Source organism: Coregonus lavaretus, assembly GCF_964263955.1.
Source record: "Coregonus lavaretus genome assembly, chromosome: 29".
NCBI lineage: Eukaryota > Metazoa > Chordata > Actinopteri > Salmoniformes > Salmonidae > Coregonus > Coregonus lavaretus.
The window spans coordinates 36,676,459-36,699,020 of record NC_140016.1 but is presented as its reverse complement, the minus strand read 5'-3'; the positions used below and the strand labels follow the sequence as shown (position 1 = coordinate 36,699,020).

Below are 22,562 nucleotides of genomic sequence, written 5' to 3'. Positions count from 1 at the left end.
TTGAAACCACTGCACTCAGAAACTTAGGCCATCAAGTGTCTCTGCACATGTAAAAAAAAACGTGACAGCAGCAAAATCGAGGCCCTACTTGTTGACACCCCTCATCAGGTCCAGCACTCACCAATAACACACCTCACCATTGCAGGACAGAACATCCCTCTCTCCCCCTCCGTTTCCAATCTGGGTGTAAAGCTTGATTCCTCCCTGACCTTTGACAGCCACATCAAACAACTGTGTAAAGCGTCATTCTATCACCTCAAGAACATTGCCAAACACTGTCCCACACTCACTCAGTCTGATGCAGAGAAGCTCGTCCATGTCTTTATCTCCTCAAGGCTGGACTACTGCAACGCACTCTTCATTGGGATCCCTGGCAGGAGTCTCCAGAAGCTCCAGTACATCCAGAACAGCGCTGCCAGGATCCTGATGAGAGTGAGGAAGCACCATCACTTCACCCCCATCCTGGCATCTCTGCTCTGGCTCCCCGTCTCATTCTGGATTGAATTCAAAACCCTCCTGCTGACTTTCCAGTGTATTCATGGCAATGCCCTTCCTTATCTAAAATAACTGCTCTCCCTCCATAACCCCACACACACCCTCAGGTCAAGTGATGGCTTGCTCCTCCAAGCCCCCAGGACCAACTTCTGCTCCTTTCAGCTCGACCGCCCCCCAGCCTCTGGAATGCCCTCCCGGACCACCTGAAAGCAGCACAGACTATGGGTTCCTTTAAAATGGGCCTAATGACCTTTCTCGTTAGGAAGGCTTTCTGTTGATAGCTGTGCTCCTTGGTGTCCTTGTGCCTTGAAGCGTCAGCTATGTTCTTTGTGTCAGTTGCCCTGTCTAGTTGTCAATTCTTTATTTTCTTAAATCATGTTTTTATGAGATTGTTCTGTATAATGAAAAGCGCTTTACAAATGTAATAAATTATTATTACCATAATTCAACTCCAACCCTCGTTCCCCACAGAAAGGTCCAGTTCGAACACTTTTACATGTCAACAAACCTTTGTGTTTGCCTGTCCCCTCTATAGAAGGGCAGCCATGTTCCCTGATGCCCTAGAGGCAGCTGGCCGGGTGGAAGGCTTGCCCCTGACCTCCCCCGCAACTCCAACCTTACCTGACCCTGATGAAGAGGAAGGCCAGAGGGAGGTGATGGCGTGGACCAGTCCCAGGCGGAGAGCTGGCCGCTACCGTCACAGCCTGCAGATACTGAAGCCCTTCAGGATAACACACAAGTAAGCGCCCTCTTTTTAGGGACTTTACTCAGCCCCTAATCTGAAATCCTGCAATGTTGACACTAAAGAGACCGAGTGTGCACTGCTTTTGACCAGAGCCCTATTAGTCCTGGTCAAAATTAGTGCACTATGAAGGGAATAGGGTGCCATTTAGGACTCAACCATAGTGTTCCTGTTTCGATGGAGAGAGCAGCAGGATGCCATGATAAGGGAATCGCTAACAGAGGGCTCTGCGTTTGAATGCAAACAGAGGGCTCTGCGTTTGAATGCACGCGGACTGATAAACTGCCCTGGAACTTTTTTTCGCTGCTCCCCAAGATTTCTATGAAGTGCCTGCAAACTGCTGTTCAAACAACGGTTGTTCATGATTCATCTTTCCACTTCGCCGGGTCAAAGTGAAGGCTCAGGGCCTCTTTATTATGTTATTGCTGTCTCTCTCTCTCTCTCTCCTCTCTCTCTCTCTCTCTCTCTCTCTCTCTCTCTCTCTCTCTCTCTCCACCTAACACCCAGATGATGCCTAGATTTTCACTGTCTTTCTCGCAGGCACCAGCACCCAGTCGACAACGCTGGTCTCTTCTCCTTCATGACTCTGCACTGGCTCACCCCGCTCGCTCTGAGGGCCCACAAGACATCCAGCCTCTCCATAGACGATGTATGGGGCCTGTCCTGCCACGAGGCCTCTGAATTCAACTGCCACAGGTGAGGCTATTGTCAAACATCAATCCCCAAGCACCCTACTGTCCATTGACTCTACATAGGTTCAACAGGGTGATTGTTTTCCCCTTCAACAAACATTCAATTCATCACTTTTCCTGTCCCTTTGCAAGTTAAACCAACCAATGTTAAAAAAACATTGAACAAACACAGACGGTAGGCCTAGAAAACAGAAGTGCAGGCCAAGGTTTACCAGCCAGGTGCATTGTGGGTCATCTCAGAGTGGACCTCCGCAGTTGCCGCATGTGGTATTCCATTGATTTCCCAGAGTCACCCTCCACAGGGGTTGATTGACTGATTGATGAACATCCTATCTCCATAGAGATTTGGAAGGTGTTTTTAGAGAGTTAGCCGGGACTAGCTCTGCTCAGTGCTGCCTACAGAGAGAGCGGTTATGTCATTAACCCTCATCCTCGCCTCGGGACAGCCTGTCTCTCCGTGTCTCTGATTAACTGTCTCTTTGACTGGCGACACAACTGTTATTATTCATGAGTAGATGGATGGAATGAATGAACAAATGAATGAACAAAAGAAGGACATATTAACTGGTGGAGCATTTGTGGCTCACATTTTTCACGACTTCCACATCTTGATCAAAAGCAGAAATTCCTGTGAGCTAGGCCTATTACATGCTATAGGGGAGGGACGCATAAAAAGTGTGTCGCTGGCCTGGGGCCAAACGTGGCCCTGAAAACGGCCACATGCATTGTATGCGTGTGCTGCGTCTGAAAAGAAGAGGTAGAGTGGAGGGTTTAACTTCGTGTTTACATGCCTAGAACAGTTATGCAATGCAACTCCCACAGAGAGGGGGATGGGAGAGGAGCCAGAGAGCCCTCTGGGCGAGTTGACACTTGCTAAAAGAAGGTGCTATTAATGAAACGCCAGCAGGCTATCCTCTAGCTTCATTCAGTCACCACATTTGTTTTTTGTTAGGCTAGCCGGTATAAAATGTGGCAATTAGGCCACATTTGCAGCACTATGTTTATATAATTTTTTTTTATTAGTTTGAGTATTATTAAGTGAAAGTGTTTTTATAGTTGTTTTATAGTTGCTTTATGTGCACTACTACTAGACGACTCTTTTCAACCTTACAGACAGTGAACTGGATTTCATTTGCTTGTAGACTCACTATCTTTTGGGGCCTTTTACAGGATTGATAGGCTTCTCTCTAAATTAAACTGCTTGGTGTAGAGACCATTGATTTCACTTCAAACCAAAAACTCCAAAGGAGCTATATTATTTATACTAAACATTGAATGTATCATTTCCTACAAAACTCGCTCTGCAAAGACAGCTTAATTGTGTTAATTGTAACTTCTCACTCAGCTCGTAGGTAAATGTGAATTAGCACGCGGGAGAACGTGCTTGGGTTAATGCACTTTATATCTCTGAAACGTTTTTAATAAACCCATTAAGACATAAATTAGTTGCGGCAGCTGCTCCTTCCCTCTCTTTTTCAAGCCATTAGGAGTGAACCATTTAGTCAATAAGGCCTTTTTCCATCTTCATGGGGAATGTGTGCATTAGCACATATTTAGCATGTTGGCGTGTATTGCTCACACGGATATTATCCTACGCACCATCCATTCACACCTCCCATTGGGCTCGTTGCCTGTTACTGTAATTAAGCTGACCCACAACGTTTTTTAATAACAATAATGGATTTATTTTATGTAGTGCTTTTCATTACAAGGAAAAAATCTTAGTCGCTTTAAAATAAAAAAATAAAGATTAAGGGATCGGCAGGTCTTTGGCGAGGGTTTTCCACATAAAGAGTCTAATTTAGTGTAAAATACTGGTATGAAATGTGCATTTTTCCAAGATTATAATTTGTCCTCCAAAAATGCTAATTTCAATCACCATCTTAATATTAGCTGATCTATCACCTCACCTACTATATGTCTGCGTAGTGCATACTAATTTGGAAAGATATAGGTCTACCATTGACTTCCTTCATCATTGTAAACCTTGGTTGACAATACGCTGACATGGATTAGTTCAAGCAGCTAATGTGAATGTATTATGATTATGCAGAGTAGGCATACGTTTTCCCTAACCATTGATACAGGGTTGGGTGTTTTTGTCAGTAGGAAAAGGCTAGGACTGGGTAAATGCTAATCTGATTCTAGATCTGTGATCAAGAGAAACTATTGCTGAGTCAGTGGTCTCAAGTTTCTTCAGTCCATCTTAACCTCTCTCTCTCGCTCACTCTCACTCTTACTCTTACCCTACGGTCAGACTGGAGAGCCTATGGCATGATGAGCTGAAACAGAAGGGGAAAGAAGAGGCATCCCTGTCCCGTGTCTTCTGGAGGTTCTGCCAGACCCGCATGCTGGTCGCCATCTTCTCCCTCCTCATCACCATGGTCACCGGCTTTGTGGGGCCCGTAAGTACACTCCAAATCTGCTTTCTTTATTTTTTTCTGCTGATTCAGCTAACATTGGCAGTCCTCATTCGGTCTGCATACTGGCTCAGCCCTATTCCCAATGTAGTGCACTACTTTTGACCAGGGCCCATAGGACTAAGTAGTGCACTCTGCAGGGAATAGGGTGCCATTTGGGAAGTACACTGGCTCTGTCCGAGTGTATAAAAAATAAAAGCACTATCCCATTTCACGCTAGTCTGAAAATGTAAATGAAAACATACCAGAAGATTACAAAGCTTTAGATGGTGAGACCCATATTAATCCTCCAGATTAGCCAGTGTGTACCATGGTCGCACTATGGCCCAGAAATATGCAGTTATTTTCCAACTGCCACACTTTGGGCTTAATTTTCTCCCTCCTCCTATCTAAAATACCCCAAATTAGCCTCGAACAGCAGTGAAACGGAAAAGTGCTGACAGTACAGTACATTGCAGTACAATGCGGGCGCTTATTACAGCCATATTAAATTACATTTCAGATGAAAGGCAATTAAGTTTGGAGTTCCCGAAATGCGATATTATTGAGTGGCTGTATTGTTTCCACCACCTCTAGCTTTTTATTTGGATGTCATGCTAGGGCTACGTGTGGCGTGATACGTGCTAGCAGCTTTCCTCATTCCCATAATAGAGTTAACTGGATTTACTAGTTACACAATTACTCATTTGTCTAACATTCCTGTCTGGGTGCTCTGTAGGCCTACTGTATAGATGTATTTGGCATAGATTGGACTATAGTACGCACTATAGAATGCACCTTATAAAGTCTCCAGTTCACTCTACCTCTGATATCCTCCTACATTTTTGTCTTCTGCTCGAAATGCTAACTCTTTCTCTCTTCCTCCCTCTCTTCCTCCTTCTCTTCCTCCTTCTCTTCCTCCCCCTCTTCCTCCCCCTCTTCCTCCCTCTCTTCCTCTCTCTCTTCCTCTCTCTCTTCCTCTCTCTCTTCCTCTCCCTCTCTTCCTCTCCCTCTTCCTCCCTCTCTTCCTCCTTCTCTTCCTCTCTCTCTTCCTCTCCCTCTTCCTCTCTCTCTTCCTCTCTCTCTTCCTCTCCCTCTCTTCCTCCCTCTCTTCCTCTCTCTCTTCCTCCTTCTCTTCCTCCCTCTCTTCCTCTCTCTCTTCCTCTCTCTCTTCCTCTCCCTCTTCCTCCCTCTCTTCCTCTCCCTCTTCCTCCCTCTCTTCCTCCTTCTCTTCCTCTCTCTCTTCCTCTCTCTCTTCCTCTCTCTCTTCCTCTCTCTCTTCCTCTCCCTCTCTTCCTCCCTCTCTTCCTCCTTCTCTTCCTCCTTCTCTTCCTCCCCCTCTTCCTCCCTCTCTTCCTCTCTCTCTTCCTCTCTCTCTTCCTCTCCCTCTCTTCCTCCCTCTCTTCCTCTCTCTCTTCCTCCTTCTCTTCCTCTCTCTCTTCCTCTCTCTCTTCCTCTTCCTCTCCCTCTTCCTCCCTCTTTTCCTCCCTCTCTTCCTCTCTCTCTTCCTCTCCCTCTTCCTCTCTCTCTTCCTCCCTCTCTTCCTCTCCCTCTTCCTCTCCCTCTTCCTCCCTCTTTTCCTCCCTCTCTTCCTCCCTCTCTTCCTCCCTCTCTTCCTCCCTCTCTTCCTCTCTCTCTTCCTCCCTCTCTTCCTCCTTTCTTAACCCCCCTGTCCCACCTTCACCGGTATTCCCATTCCCAGGCACTCCTGGTCCGTGCCCTGCTGGAGTATTCTCAGAGTGCGGAGAGCTGGCTGCCCTACGGCCTCTCCCTGGTGGCGGGGATCTTCTTGATGGAGCTGATGCGCTCCTGGTCGCTGGCACTCATGTGGGCCGTCAATTACCGCACCGCCACTCGCCTCCGGGGTGCAGCGCTCACATTCGCCTTTCACAAGATACTCCGCCTTCGCAGCACCAAAGACATCAGTGCTGGAGAGGTGAGTGTTTGTTAGCCTGGTCCCAGATCAGTTTGTGCTGTATAGCCAACATCTCTGTTCATTGCCATGCCTGGTCCCAAACAGATCTGGGAACAGGCTAGGGTGTTTGTGTGATACCTTCAGTTCTGAAAGTGAAATGCACTTGCACTTCTAGTGGTTACATTGCAGGTGTGTCTCAGATAACAAATAGTTTCATTGGATCAGTTTCATGAAACAAACATAACAATGAAAAAAACTCCCACCCACTGCACTCGTGCAAAGTATAATTTTGTATTGTGCCAACGTCTCAGCCTTTTGTCCTTTTTCAAAGCCATGCACTACTGTTGAAATAGTTTGGGGTCAAGTCAAATGTCAGCTTATTCTCATTGCAGCATTTCAGCTTTCTTTGGGTTAATTTCGTTCTCTTCTTTGACTGACTATGTCTTTGTGAAGTAAATGGTCTGTTTCAATGTGTCCTCTATTATTCTGTGTCAATGTCCATACCTACAGCTGATCAACATCTGCTCCAGCGATGGCCAGCGGGTATACGAGGCAGTCTCAGTGGGCTGTCTGCTGGCCGGTGGCCCACTTGTGGGTATCCTGGGTCTGTCCTACACCACTTACTTCCTGGGACCCACTGCATTGGTTGGATCAGCCATCTTCGTCTTCTTCTACCCTGCTATGGTAGGAAGTCCTCCACATACTAACAAAGGAATGCACACCATATGAAAGTGCTGACTAATAAAAAAAATCTGAACGGATATCGAAAGGAAAGTTACACACGCCACTCTCCTCTGACACTGTTTATTTAACTCAGAGGCATCTTAGTGCTACCTTAGCTTCATACAGTTGTAGCTTATGTATAAGGTTTAGTTACTGAACATTTTGTCCACTAAAAAGGTAAACACCATTATTTTGTCAGCAGTGTCCCCACAAATGTTACTTGGAGCGTGATTACACTGAAGTTATCTCACTCTCAGCACTTGGTAATTCATGAATTGTCTTTCCTGTTTATAGTATTAGTCATAAACAGAATCATATTTTCCCATAACTGTAAGAACTAAAGTGAAAGTCCTTCACTTCACAACACAACCTGTTTGTTCCCCTTAACTTCCCCAAAACTCCTTCCCCAAAACTCTCCACCTGCCAGCCTGCCAATCTCCTGTCGACTTTAGTGTTGTTCCTCTTAGAGATTCATTAGCTTCAGTCTGAAGCCTGCCTGTTGGGGACCTTAGTATTGATATGGAAGCCGTTTATAGCCTGTTCCCTGCAGTAACCCTGACGTACAGCTGATGCAATATGGCTGTGTCTGCATCCCAAATGGTACCCTATTCCCTATACAGTGCACTACTTTTGACCAGGGCCCAAGGGATTCTGCACTCGGGCTCCCGAGTGGCGCAGCGGTCTAAGGCACTGCATCTCAGTGCTAGAGGCGTCACGACAGATCCCCTGGTTCGATTCCAGGCTGTATCACAACCGGCTGTGATTGGGAGTCCCATAGGGCGGCGCACAATTGGCCCAGCGTCCGGGTTTGGCCGGTGTAGGCCGTCATTGTAAATAAGAATTTGTTCTTAACTGACTTGCCTAGTTAAATAAAGGTAAAATAAAAATAAATAAAAAGGGAATAAGGTGCTATTTGGGACATAGACTGTGTCTGCTTTCATTTCCCCCAACTGTCACACACATTTCTCCTCTGTTCCTTCTTTTCTTTCTTCTCCCCATCCGGGAAAGATGCTGGCATCGCGTCTCACAGCGTATTTCCGTAAGAAGTGCGTGGTAGTGACTGACCGGCGCGTGAGGCTCATGAACGAGATCCTTGGCTGTATCAAGTTCATCAAGATGTACTGCTGGGAAAACGCTTTCGCTCAGAACATTCACAGTGAGTGACTGGTTGCACGCGAACACACACACGGCTTGTATTTTTTGGTCAGGTCACTTGGTCAGGAAAAACACAAGGCCCGAGTCATCATTTTTATGACACAGTGACTCAGCAAAAATCATAATACATGACTCACTTCCTGTTTTGCATCTGGGTTAAGGGAATTATTTCCAACTGAGAATGTGCCACTTCCTTAATTTGACTAATATTGACATTTTCCTCTCGGTTAGGCCAATTCTATTTCAATTCCAGTCAGTCCAAGAAATTCAACCCATTACCTGAAACACATTAGTTCAAATCCTCCAATCATCAATTCAAATTAGACTCATCCCCGGAATTGACCCGGCAACTCCGTTCCCATTAGATTCCATTGGCTTAGATTCCCTCCCTGTCCTTCCGCATTACGCAAGCCCTGATTGGATCCCTGCGCCCGAAGGTTAATTAGAAAAGTGTTTAAAGACATTTACATTTTAGTCATTTAGCAGACGCTCTTATCCAGAGCGACTTACAGTTAGTGAATACATATATATATTTTTTATACTGGCCCCCCGTGGGAATCGAACCCACAACCCTGGCGTTGCAAACGTCATGCTCTATCAACTACGCTACATCCCTGCCGGCCATTCCCTCCCCTACCCTGGACGACGCTGGGCCAATTGTGCGCCGCCCATGAGTCTCCCGGTCGCGGCCGGCTGCGACAGAGCCTGGATTCGAACCAGGATCTCTAGTGGCACAGTTAGACCACTGCGCCACTCAGGAGAAAGCTCCCGGTAAAGCTCTTTGATACCTAAAGACCTGCAGAGGGTTGTTCCACTTAGAGGAGATTGAAGAGTTAGAGGGGGGCATTTCTCATGAGGCTCTACATTGTGGATAAGAAGCATTTGGTGCTTTTAATCATGACTGTAATTAGACAGGTGGGACTCATATCCTCATATCAGCCCATCGTTTGGATGATAAAAATAATAATAATACCTATTATTATGATAATTAATTGGACGTTCATCTTAAGGGATATCGGGTGTTTAATATCAAGAATTGTGATATCGTTCTCTTCATTAGTGTTATTGTTCATTGACAGCCATATTACACCTGCTGATATCAATATGCATTGCCTTTGTAGCAGTTTCTACAAAGGCAATGCAATTGTAATGTGTTAACTAAGTAGGAGTAAATCTAACAACACTGCAGTGAGTCCCTGGAGAAAAATATGAAATGTGTTAGGAGGAGTGGAGTCATGTTAGTAGCCTTAGCTGTGTGAGAAAAAAATTAACCTTGTCTTGTAGCCAGAGTGCACTGAATGGACTGTTGAATGAAGCAGCCTGCACATACATTTGGGAGATGTACACAAACATGAACACAAGGAGGGCAAGATGGGCACTTGACTTAGACAGCTGCCAATGGCCCACAATTTTAAAAGTCAATTTTATACCGTTTATGGCTGCGAGGCCCAACTTGTCTCTTTTATTTCTATCCATGTCTGGAAGTGTCTGTCTAATGTTGTTTGGGGATGAATACAAAATATACAGTGCCAGACTAAGTTCCTGAAAGACTCACCAGTGGTAATACAAGACGAGCACATTGTCTGTTTTCTGTCTGTGCTCTCTCTCGCTCTCACACGCTCTGTCTGTCTGTCTGTCTGTCTGTCTGTCTGTCTGTCTGTCTGTCTGTCTGTCTGTCTGTCTGTCTGTCTGTCTGTCTGTCTGTCTGTCTGTCTGTCTGTCTGTCCCAGAGGTGCGATCAGAGGAGAGGGGGATATTGGAGAGGGCTGGTTATGTTCAGAGCCTCACAGTGGGCGTGGCTCCCATAGTCGTGGTGATTTCCAGTGTCTGCACATTCACGCTACACATGGCCTTGGGTTATGACCTCACTGCAGCCCAGGTAAGCCCCTCTGTCACTAGCTTTTAAAGAATCAAGTGCTTTTTCAGGAATCGAGTGCTCTTTTCTTAGCCTTTACCGGTAGCTTTTGTTAATGTTTGTGTTTGTATAAAATCCATAGAAAGCTCCCGGTAGCTTTTAAAGAGATGGAATTTCACCAAATTAACTCTACTTGACCCCTCCTCCCTCTGTTGCTCCCTTCAGGCCTTCACCGTTGTTGCAGTCTTCAACTCAATGACCTTTGCCCTCAAGGTCACGCCCTTGGCTGTAAGAGCTTTATCAGAGGGTTCTGTGGCAGTCAACCGATTTCAGGTAGAAGAAATACAGATGAGATCGTTGTACAAAAATTGGGAATGATTGTGGGACTAAGTCAACTAGCATTCAGTCAGCAAGGACTGTTGTCAGCACAACACTTAAAAATGGACATATTAATTAATAATCTCCTCATGCAAATATTCAATGTCCATCTTATCATATCTGTGTCAACAGAGACTCTTTTTGATGGAGGACCGAGAGGTTGTAATGGCCAAAACGGACAACCCTATGAATTCCGTGGAGTTCCGTGACGCCACGTTGGCTTGGGAGAAGGCCAAAGCTCCCGCCAAAGCCATCACTGTCCCCAAGAAGAAAAGAGGCGGGATGCGACGTGTGCTGCGCAAGGAGAAACTGAGCCTGTATATCATTGCAGAGGAGGGTAAGGGGAACAACGAGGGTCCCAATGGACAAAATCTCCTCACCCACATGGAACAGGAGAGCCCCCAGAGCACCATCTCCTCCACCCAGAGCTCCACCATCCGCCCGCCGCTGCACAAGACCCTGCATCGCATCGATCTGTGCATCAAGAAGGTAAACGTCTCATTTACAAATATACACTACCGTTCAAAAGTTTGGGGTCACTTAGAAATGTCCTTGTTTTCGAAAGAAAAGCACTCCTCTCAGACTGGCCAATAAAAATAAAAGATTAAGATGGACAAACTGAGATAAAGGCTTTTTCTTTGCAACTCTGCCTAGAAGGTCAGCATCCCGGAGTCGCCTCTTCACTGTTGACGTTGAGACTGGTGTTTTGCGGGTACTATTTAATGAAGCTGCCAGTTGAGGACCTGTGAGGCGCCTGTTTCTCAAACTAGACACTCTAATGTATTTGTCATCTTGCTCAGTTGTGCACTGGGGCCTCCCACTCCTCTTTCTATTCTGGTTAGAGCCAGTTTGCGCTGTTCTGTGAAGAGAGTAGTACACAGCGTTGTACGAGATCTTCAGTTTCTTGGCAATTTCACGCATGGAATAGCCTTCATTTCTCAGAACAAGAATAGACTGACGAGTTTCAGAAGAAAGTTATTTGTTTCTGGCCATTTTGAGCCTGTAATCGAACCCACAATTGCTGACGCTCCAGATACTCAACTAGTCTCAAGAAGGCCAGTTTTATTGCTTCTTTAATCAGCACAACCGTTTTCAGCTGTGCTAACATAATTGCAAAATGGTTTTCTAATGATCAATTAGCCTTTTAAAATTATAAACTTGGATTAGCAAACACAACGTGCCATTGGAACACAGGACTGATGGTTGCTGATAATGGACCTCTGTACGCCTATGTAGATATTCCATAAAAAATCAGCCGTTTCCAGCTATAGTAGCCATTTATAACATTAACAATGTCTACACTGTATTTCTGGTCAATTTTATGTTATTTTAATGGACAAATAAATTGCTTTTCTTTCGAAAGCAAGGACATTTCTAAGTGACCCCAAACTTTTGAATGGTAGTGTACGCATGCACACATGCACACGCATGCACAAACACACACACACACACTCTAAAGGATCGAGTCACTGGCACTGGACAGATAAATGGATTAATGGCGCCGAAGAAGATGGCAGCCGTTTTACAGCCCTCTAACCAGTTGTACTAATATGTGTGTTTTTTCGTGTTAATTTGTAATTTATTCTGTACATAATGTTTCTGCCACCGTCTCTTATGACCAAAAAGAGTTTCTGGATATCAGGACAGTGATTACTCACCTCGTATTGGACGAAGATTTTTTCTTCAACGAGTCGGACGCGAAGGATATCCTGTAGACACCCGACAAGGCCCAAATCCCCGTCATTCGCGTGAGAAAGAGACGGAGATATCGTGGACGTAGGTCGGGGTGCCTTGTAAGGATCCGATGGCGAGCGAGTAAACTGCCTCTTCCATTAATCCTATTAGCCAATGTTCAATCATTTGAAAATAAATATGATGACCTAAGATTACGGTTATCCTACCAACGGGACATTAAAAACTGTAATTTCTTATGTTTCATCGAGTCGTGGCTGAACGACGACATGGATAACATAAAGCTGGCAGGATATACGCTACATCGGCAGGATAGAACAGCTGACTCCGGTAAGACAATGGGTGGCAGTCTGTGTATATTTGTAAACAACAGCTGGTGCATAAAATCTAATACTAAGGAAGTCTCGAGGTTCTGCTCGCCTGAGGTAGAGTATCTCATGATAAGCTGTAGACCACACTATTTACCAAGAGAGTTTTCATCTATATTTTTCGTAGCTGTCTATTTACCACCACAAAACCGATGCAGGCACTAAGATTGCACTCAATGAGCTGTATAAGGCTATAAGTAAACAGGAAAACGCTCATCCAGAGGCAGCGCTCCTAGTGGCCGGGGACTTTAATGCAGGGAAACTTAAATCCGTTCTACCTGATTTCTACCAGCATGTTAAATGTGCAACCAGAGGGAAAAAAACTCTAGACCCCCTTTACTCCAAACACAGAAACGCGTACAAAGCTCTCCCTCGCCCTCCATTTGGCAAATCTGACCATAACTCTATCCTCCTGATTCCTGCTTATAAGCAAAAACTAAAGCAGGAAGCACCAGTGACTTGGTTAATAAGCAAGTGGTCAGATGACACAGATGCTAAGCTACATGACTGTTTTGCTAGCACAGGCTGGAATATGTTCCGGGATTCTTTTGATAGCATTGAGGAGTACAACACATCAGTCACTGGCTTCATCAATAAGTGCATCGATGACGTCGTCCCCACAGTGACCGTATGTACATACCCCAACCAGAAGCCATGGATTACAGGCAACATCCGCACTGAGCTAAAGGGTAGAGCTGCCGCTTTCAAGGAGCGGGACTCTAACCCGGACGCTTATAAGAAAACCCGCTATGCCCTCTGACGAACCATCAAACAGGCAAAGAGTCAATACAGGACTAAGATTGAATCGTACTACACCGGCTCTGACGCTCGTCGGATGTGTCAGGGCTTGAAAACTATTACAGACTACAAAAGGAAGCACAGCCACAAGCCGCCCAGTGACACAAGCCTACCAGACGAGCTAAATCACTTCTATGCTCGCTTCGAGGCAAGTAACACTGAAGCATGCATGAGAGCATCAGCTGTTCCGGATGACTATGTGATGAGCTCTCTGTAGCCGATGTGAGTAAGACCTTTAAGCAGGTCAACATTCACAAGGCCGCAGACAGATTACCAGGACGTGTACTCCGAGCATGCGCTGACCAACTGGCAAGTGTCTTCACTGACATTTTCAACATGTCCCTGACTGAGTCTGTAATAGCAACATGTTTCAAGCAGACCACCATAGTCCCTGTGCCCAAGAACACTAAGATTACCTGCCTAAATGACATTTGTCCCGTAGCACTCACGTTTGTAGCCATGAAGTGCTTTGAAAGGCTGGTCATGGCTCACATCAACACCATTATCCCAGAAACCCTAGACCCACTCCAATTTGCATACCGCCCCAACAGATCCACAGATGATGCAATCTCTATTGCACTCTACACTGCCCTTTCCCACCTGGACAAGAGGAACACCTACATGAGAATGCTATTCATTGACTACAGCTCAGCGTTCAACGCCATAGTGCCCTCAAAGCTCATCAATAAGCTAAGGACCCTGGGACTAAACACCTCCCTCTGCAACTGGATCCTGGACTTCCTGACGGGCCGCCCCAGGTGGTAAGGGTAGGTAACAACACATCTGCCACGCTGATCCTCAACACAGGGGCCCCTCAGGGGTGCGTGCTCAGTCCCCTCCTGTACTCCCTGTTCACCCATGACTGCATGTCCAGGCACGACTCCAACACCATCATTAAGTTTGCCGACGACACAACAGTGATAGGCCTGATCACCGACAACGATGAGACAGCCTATAGGGAGGAGGTCAGAGACCTGGCCGTGTGGTGCCAGGATAACAACCTCTCCCTCAATGTGATCAAGACAAAGGAGATGATTGTGGACTACAGGAAAAAAAAGAGGACTGAGCACGCCCCCATTCTCATCGACGGGGCTGTAGTGGAACAGGTTGAGAGCTTCAAGTTCCTTGGTGTCCACATCACCAACAAACTATCATGGTCCAACACCAAGACAGTCATGAAGAGGGCACGATAAAGATTTGGCATGGGTCCTCAGATCCTCAAAAAGTTATACAGCTGCACCATCGAGAGCACCTGACTGGTTTCATCACTGCCTGGTATGTCAACTGCTCGGCCTCTGACCGCAAGGCACTACAGAGGGTAGTGCGTACGGCCCAGTACATCACTGGGGCCAAGCTTCCTGCCATCCAGGACCTCTATACCAGGCGGTGTCAGAGGAAGGCCCTCAAAATTGTCAAAGACTCCAGCCACCCTAGTCATAGACTGTTCTCTCTGCTACCGCACGGCAAGCGGTACCGGAGCGCCAAGTCTAGGTCCAAAAGGCATCTTGACAGCTTCTACCCCCAAGCCATAAGACTCCTGAACAGCTAATCATGGCTACCCGGACTATTTGCATTGCCCCCCCCCCCCCAACCCACTCTTTTACGCTGCTGCTACTCTATTTATTATTATTTATGCATAGTCACTTTAACGCCACCCACATGTACATATTACTTCAATTACCTCGACTAACTGGTGCCCCCGCACATTGACTCTGTACCGGTACCCCCTGTATATAACCTCCCTACTGTTATTTTATTTTACTGCTGCTCTTTAATTATTTGCTATTTGTATTTTTTTCTTAAACTGCATTGTTAGTTAAGGGCTTGTAAGTAAGCATTTCACTGTAATGTCTACACCTGTTGTATTCGGCGCATGTGGCAAATAAAATTTGATTTGATTTGAGCCTACAGGCACTTTCAATTATAGTAGTGCAATTCATGAAAAATGAGAATGGCTGAAAGAATAGACAATTAGAGAGAGTCAAGGTTGTACCACAACACTGAGTGCATTTCAAGTACAAATCCATACTAATACATCACTGGTATCATTCTGATCTGCAGGGGACGCTGGTAGGAATCTGTGGAGGTGTGGGGAGCGGAAAGAGCTCGCTTCTGTCCGCTCTACTGGGACAGGTGAGGATCTAGATCATTGGCCTTCAAATATCACCAGTTTACTGAGGTGTGTTTGAATAAGCCTGAAATTTGCACTTTTGGGACTATTCCATTGGTTCCATTGTACTGGGCAAATGAAGTCAAACGCAGCTCAAGTATTTCCCTCTAGTGAAAGCATTTGACTTTTGGCCCAGGTCAGCTTTACCTCTAGTATGTTTTAACATGAGTCTTATCCCTGGTGTTCAACAGATGACCCTGCTGGAGGGCAACGTGGCGGCCAGTGGCGGCTTTGCCTATGTAGCTCAACAGGCCTGGATCCTCAACGACTCACTGAGAGAGAACATCCTGTTCGGAAAAGAATACGATGAAGACAAGTAAGATTGATTGACAACTCAGACAATTCTGAGGGATAATAGTGCTGGATTTAGCTAGATGGCTCATTTTCATCTGTAGTCCATGACAAACCACATTTGGATGTCATAGTTTGATAGTTTCACATTGACAAGGTCCAAAGGCATTTCTAACTCATGGCTTACTAATTTCTCTGGACCATGACTGTGTTTCCCTCTCATGTTAACCCATGTCCTTGGCTGTGTTTCCTTATTAGGTATAATTCTGTGCTCGATGCCTGCTGCTTGACCCCTGATCTGACAGAGCTGCCCTATGGGGATATGACTGAGGTATGTATCAGACCTCTATTACATCTCTCTGTTGGATATCCTCTCAATATGAACTCTGGCCACACTGTACAATACATTGACCTTACAGTATACGAAAGTAGCAGAAAGTGGAATAACTATGTAACAGGCTAGTAAGTAGTACATGCATTTATAGATGGAATGCTTTGGGGTGCACTGTAGTATTATTAATTATTAAGTGTTATGTAACTATCTTTATGTCCTTATCTTATCTGGCCTATGATGCCCTTGTATTGAGATATATTCCTTAATACATTTAGTCAACATTGTCTCAATGTTCTCACTCTAGATAGGGGAGAGGGGTGCCAACCTGAGTGGCGGGCAACGCCAGCGGGTGAGCCTGGCACGTGCCCTGTACAGCGAGCGACCCATCCTGCTCTTAGATGACCCTCTTAGTGCTGTGGACGCCCACGTGGGCTCTCAGCTCTTCCACAACGCCATCCGCACAGTGTCCAAGGGCAAGACCATCATCTTTGTCACACACCAGCTTCAGGTAAAATGAGCTTCTGATTATCTGAATGATGTGAGATACAAAACGATTTGCAGCAAATAAGTGACTTGTGTACTATGACGAAATGATCGGAAATGGTTTTCTTACTCCTGTACAATGCATTCATGATCTGAAATGGAATGCTTAATCTGAAAAGGACTACTAGTGAAAGGAAATTAGAGAAACCCTATCTAGGCTTTGCTTTCTCCTATATAGATACAGTAGGTCAGTGATCATTGTGCAACTTGAGCTTTCACACAAATCTCTCATTGACATGAATGTATAATGTCTAAGTTAAGGATGTCAAGAATTTGGCCCGAATAGATAAAGCAGAGGAAAGGGAGCCATATCGAAATATAGAGGAGCATACTATATCCCAGGATCCTGCATCAGGAGAATCACATATATCACTGGTGTTGACCCTCTCTCAGTACCTGGCAGAGTGTGACGACGTGATTCTGATGAAGGACGGGCAGATTGCAGAGCATGGCACCCACACCCAGCTCATGGGCAGAGACCGTGACTACGCCACCCTCTTAAACAGTGTACAGCGTGAGGTAATGCCAACTACGGAGCGCATGCCTGGTCACATATGTGTTTGTGCTGTTTTACTTTAGCCTGGTCCAAGATCTGTTTATGCTGTCTTGCAAACAGATCTGGGACCAGGCTAGTCTTGCCAACTTCTATGGTCATTGTCATGCATTGGCATGAGTTGACAAGACAGCACAAACTGATCTGGGACCAGGCTAGTCCAGCTCCAGCTCTCCTTTATGTAAAAACACCTTTGTCATCACTCTTTACACAATAACATTGCACGTCCATCCTGCATAATTCATGAGGCAGGAGAAGCCAAGCGGGTGGCTGGAAAATGATAGCGCATACAAGGCCTTTCATTATTTATGCGTGCATTGATTTACCGGTGTCGCACCGCTAAAGACCCTGTCACCAATATCTGTTTAAATTACTTACTGGCCATTGTTATGGCTTGGCCGTAATTTGTGGGGTCTTATGCTGTAGCTTTCTCTGGCTTTCTTTCCTAGAACCTGGTGAAAAAGAACCTGAAGAATAAGGAGAAGAAGGAGGGAGAGGAAAAGGTTGAGTCCACCGCGACTGTAGCCAAAGTCGTCAGACCTCCGATGGAGAAAAAGAAAGGTGGATAGAATGTGTTAATGTGTTCCTTCCAAAACAGTTGGCTTGAAATAAGGAAATGATTCACATGGGTCTTTTTTTCTTTTTTTCTTTTTTTTAACCAAACTTCCGCCCTTCTTTCCTTCTCTTTACTCTCCAGACCAGCTCATGAAAGCGGAGGAGAAGGGCTCTGGCGGCGTGGCCTGGGATGTGTACAAGGCCTACATCAAAGCGGCTGGAGGCCCTTATGCCTTCATCATCAACGTCATCCTCTTCCTCTTCACCACCGGCAGCATCGCCTTCAGTAACTGGTGGCTGAGCTACTGGATCCGCCAGGGCAGCGGGGTGAGTTTGGTTTTTCTGCACTGGATTCAAATGATGATCCACTCGATCAAAATGATGGCCTTACACACAGACACACAACTAGGATCAGATTACCATACGGATAATCCTTATTAGAATCATTAGAATGAAAATAATATGACCTTGTATCAGTGGGAAAGGGCAACTTCTGCCTACCTTGAGAGGTATATCTCAGTATAGTGTAGAGGCTATGTCTCCCACAAGAAAAACGACTTCTGCGCATTGCTGAGTTGTATTGGGGAAAGTGAGAGCGTTAATCTCAACACGTGTAATTAAAAAAGAAACGTGGTAAACATACTGTACCAGTCAAAAGTTTGGACAGACACACCTACTCATTCAAGGGTTTTTCTTTATTTTTACTATTTTCTACATTGTAGAATAATAGTGAAGAAATCAAAACTATGAAATAACACATATGTAATCATGTAGTAACCAAAAAAGTGTGAAACAAATCAAAATATATTTTATATTTATTATTCTTCAAAGTAATCACCCTTTGCGTTGATGACAGCTTTGAACACTCCTGGCATTCTCTCAACCAGCTTCACCTGGAATGCTTTTCCAACAGTCTTGAAGGAGTTCCCACTAATGCTGAGCACTTGTTGGCTGCTTTTCCTTCACAACTCATCCCAAACCATCTCAATTGGGTTGAGGTCAGGTGATTGATGCAGCACTCCATCACTCTCCTTCTTGGTCAAATAGCCCTTACACAGCCTGGAGGTGTGTTGGGTCATTGTCCTGTTGAAAAACAAATGATAGTCCCACTAAGCGCAAACCAGATGGGATGGCGTATCGCTGCAGAATGCTGTGGTAGCCATGCTGGTTAAGTGTGCCTTGAATTCTAAATAATTCACTGACAGTGTCACCAGCAAAGCACCCCCACATCATCACACCTCCTCCTCCATGCTTCACGGTGGGAACCACACATGCGGAGATCATCTGTTTACCTACTCTGCGTCTCACAAAGACACGGTGGTTGGTACCAGAAATCTCTAATTTGGACTCATCAGAGTAAAGGACAGATTTCCACCGGTCTAATGTCCATTGCTCGTGTTTCTTGGCCCAAACAAGTCTCTTCTTATTATTGGTGTCCTTTAGAAAGTGGTTTCTTTGCAGCAATTCGACCATGAAGACCTGGTTCACGCAGTCTCCTCTGAACAGTTGGAGACTGAGATGTGTCTGTTACATGAACTCTGTGAAGCATTTATTTAGGCTGCAATTTCTGAGGCTGGTAACTCTAATGAACTTATCCTCTGCAGCAGACGTAACTCTGGGTCTTCCTTTCCTATGGTGGTCCTCATGAGAGCCAGTTTATCATAGCGCTTGATGGTTTTTGCGTCTGCACTTGAAGAAACTTGCAAAGTTCTTGAAATTTTCCGGATTGACTGACCTTCATGTCTTAAAGTAATGATGGACTGTCGTTTCTCTTTGCTTATTTGAGCTGTTCTTGACATAATATGGACTTGGTTTTTTACCAAATAGGGCTATCTTCTGAATACCACACCTACCTTGTCACAACACAACTGATTGGCTCAAACACATTAAGAAGGAAAGAAATTCCACAAATAAACTTTTAACAAGGCACACCTGTTAATTGAAATGCATTCCAGGTGACTACCTCATGAAGCTGGTTGAGAGAATGCCAAGAGTGTACAATGCTGACATCAAGGCAAAGGGTGGCTACTTTGAAGAATCTCACATTTTGATTGGTTACTACATGATTCCATATGTGTTATTTCATCGTTTTGATGTCTTCACTATTAATCTACAATGTAGAAAATAGTAAAAATAAAGAAAAACCCTTGAATGAGTAGGTGTGTCCAAACTTTTGACTGGTTCTGTAATTAAAAAAAGGACGAGCCGCCGAAAAACAGATGTGCTGCAAAGCTGTCGTCCATGTCAGATTGAAGGATGCATTTGGAATAGCGACATTATCCGAATGGCTGATTCGTTCATGTATTCTGTCTCGGATTCAGCACTCAGCTGGCTTTGTTTTATTTATTTCAGTCATTAGATAGAAATTCTGTTTTTTCCGAGGCGGCTCTGTGTGTGTTTCCTTCATGGGGATTTGTTGCTCCATCTGCTCTCAGAACACATCATTAATCCTGGAGAACGAAACCAATGAAACGGTGGCAGCGTTGGCAAACGATAGCATGAGGCTCAACCCTCATGTTCAATACTACTCAAGAGTTTATGTGCTGTCCATGGGGGCCGCTCTCTTCCTGAAGACAATGAGGGGGCTAGTGTTCGTCAAGGTAAGCATCTTGCTCAAATGTCTTTTAGAGTGGTTATTGTGGATTGTTCTCCCATCTTGATGTCAGGACCATTCATTGATGTACTCTCTGGCCTGTCAAAGGAGAGTGCATCACTGTTGCTTCCCAAATGGCACCCTATTCCCTGTATAGTGCACTACTTTTGACAAAAGCTCATACGGTGCCATTTGGGACATAATCAGATTTTCATTGATTTACACTCAGGCCCTTTCAAAGGAAAGAGGTGCAAAGTGGTTGTGGTAGAACCTTGACTCCCTCTAATTGTCTATTCTTTCAGCCGTTCTCTTTTTCATGAGTTGTGCTACTATAATTTAAGTGCCTGCAGGCTAAATCCATTATCTGTCCAGTGCCATGACTCGCTGCTTTAAAGGGTGTGTGTGTGTGTGTGCCTCTGTGTGTCCCTGTCCCTTTGGATATATGTCCCCTTTTCTTTGCTAAACTTTTCTGACAGCCCATTACAGAGGTCATATCCCCATGGAATTGTGTGCCACTAACTTTCCAAAGATAGCTAATCTTAGTTTTTTACCCCTAGCTGTGACGTGAATGTGTTGGTGTTGGATATTCCATTAATAGATTTAGTGTGTTCTCTCCTGCCAAAAGTAATTTCTGTACAATTGGCCAGACGTTTCTCATTGAGTTAACTTAGACATGGGGTCGTAACCTTTCTGTGTCAGCCTGCCAGACATTCATTTATGTATGAGAATTTGACAGATTGCCTGACACAAGAAACATTCCACTTGCTTAACAGCACAGTGACCAGGCCCGGTGCCAGAATAAAGTGACTAAGGGGGCAGTTAAAATCAACGAGGGAGAAACATTTTCTGGGGTTCTTGCATTTGAATTCAATTGAATTCTGCTTATCACACTATACCACAATAAACATAAAGTTCAAATGCAGAGACTCTAAGACCGTTGAGTGCTTTTGAAGTGACAGGTTGGCGCGAAATCTGTAGGTTATCTAATTCACCTATTACAAACAGCCAATGTGAATGCAGCCCTACACAGCTGTCTTACCAAAATAATGCAAACTAAATGCTGAAAGTAGTAGCCAAGTTATTTATGCATGCAAACAAAAATACTGAATAGCAGTTTGGCTTAGAATACCGACAACTGCGAATGTGAACAAATTAAGGCCAACAGAACAAAACAGCGGTACCAAGTAGGCCTAGTAAACCAAATATCAGCTCGATAAAGGCATGACACAATCTATATTTAGGTTAGTTACATTAACAGTAAACAAACGCAGTAAACAAAAGGTGAATGTAGATCCAAATAACCAAAGCAAAGCCTACTACTACAGTGAGATGCAGCCATGCACTGCTGTCTTACCAAATAAATAGGCCTATAGGCCTGCCTCTAACATGGAAAATCAATGGCGCTCATGAGTTCAGCAACACGTTGTGATATGGCACAATACACTTCTGTGGATCAAATTTGACCCACGCAATCAATTAAGCAATGCCAGCCTACCATAAACACGTTTTCAATACGTACAGTTCCACTTACAACCACGAAAACCAATAGGCTACCAAGAGAACCATAATGATGAAATGCACCAATATGTAGCTATACCCAGGGGCGTCATTTGGGTTCTTGCATTTTAATTATATTAAATTATGCTTCTATCACGCTATACTAGGGCTGTTGCGGTGACCGTATTACCGCCACACCGGCAGTCATGAGTCATGACCGCAGTAAAATTCCACGGGATCGTTGAGTCATGGTAATCTCCTGTAATGCACTCTGGACATGCTTTGGTAGTACCCAACTTGCTAACGACCATCAGGTCCTAATGGCCTGGTTCACTAATGGCATGGTCCACTCTGACATCAATGCAAATTTACATTTACATCATTTAGCAGACACTCTTATCCAGAGCGACTTACAAATTGGTGCATTCAACTTATGATAGCAAGTGGGACAACCACTTTTTTTCTTCTTTTTTTTTATGGGGAGGGGGGGGGTAGAAGGATTACTTTATACTATTCCAGGTATTCCTTAAAGAGGTAGGGTTTCAAGTGTCTCCGGAAGGTGGTCAGTGACTCCGCTGTCCTGGCGTCGTGGGGGAGCTTGTTCCACCATTGGGGTGCCAAAGCAGCAAATAGCTTTCACTGGGCTGAGCGGGAACTGTGCTTCTGTAGAGGTAGGGGAGCTAGCAGGCCAGAGGTGGATGAACGTAGTGCCCTCGTTTGGGTGTAGGGTCTGATCAGAGCCTGAAGGTAAGGAGGTGCCGTTCCCCTCACAGCTCCGTAGGCAAGCACCATGGTCTTGTAGTAGATGCTATCC

At 45.1% G+C, this 22,562-nt stretch overlaps 1 protein-coding gene across 1 annotated transcript in view; it reads left to right on the top strand.

Moving 5' to 3' along the window:
* The window catches only part of LOC311104872 (ATP-binding cassette sub-family C member 5-like), a 41,162-nt gene that overhangs the window by 2,246 nt on the left and 16,354 nt on the right, over positions 1-22,562 (top strand). Inside the window, exons 2-18 of the mRNA XM_084146836.1 lie at positions 1,031-1,234; positions 1,778-1,933; positions 4,187-4,334; positions 6,031-6,264; positions 6,754-6,927; positions 7,975-8,122; positions 9,852-10,000; positions 10,202-10,309; positions 10,487-10,843; positions 15,274-15,345; positions 15,574-15,698; positions 15,932-16,004; positions 16,312-16,515; positions 16,944-17,069; positions 17,553-17,664; positions 17,801-17,985; positions 20,094-20,258. Of these exons, the coding sequence (XP_084002962.1) occupies positions 1,041-1,234; positions 1,778-1,933; positions 4,187-4,334; positions 6,031-6,264; positions 6,754-6,927; positions 7,975-8,122; positions 9,852-10,000; positions 10,202-10,309; positions 10,487-10,843; positions 15,274-15,345; positions 15,574-15,698; positions 15,932-16,004; positions 16,312-16,515; positions 16,944-17,069; positions 17,553-17,664; positions 17,801-17,985; positions 20,094-20,258 (2,730 nt within the window). The 5' untranslated portion in view covers positions 1,031-1,040. The remainder of the gene's footprint in view (positions 1-1,030; positions 1,235-1,777; positions 1,934-4,186; positions 4,335-6,030; positions 6,265-6,753; positions 6,928-7,974; positions 8,123-9,851; positions 10,001-10,201; positions 10,310-10,486; positions 10,844-15,273; positions 15,346-15,573; positions 15,699-15,931; positions 16,005-16,311; positions 16,516-16,943; positions 17,070-17,552; positions 17,665-17,800; positions 17,986-20,093; positions 20,259-22,562) is intronic.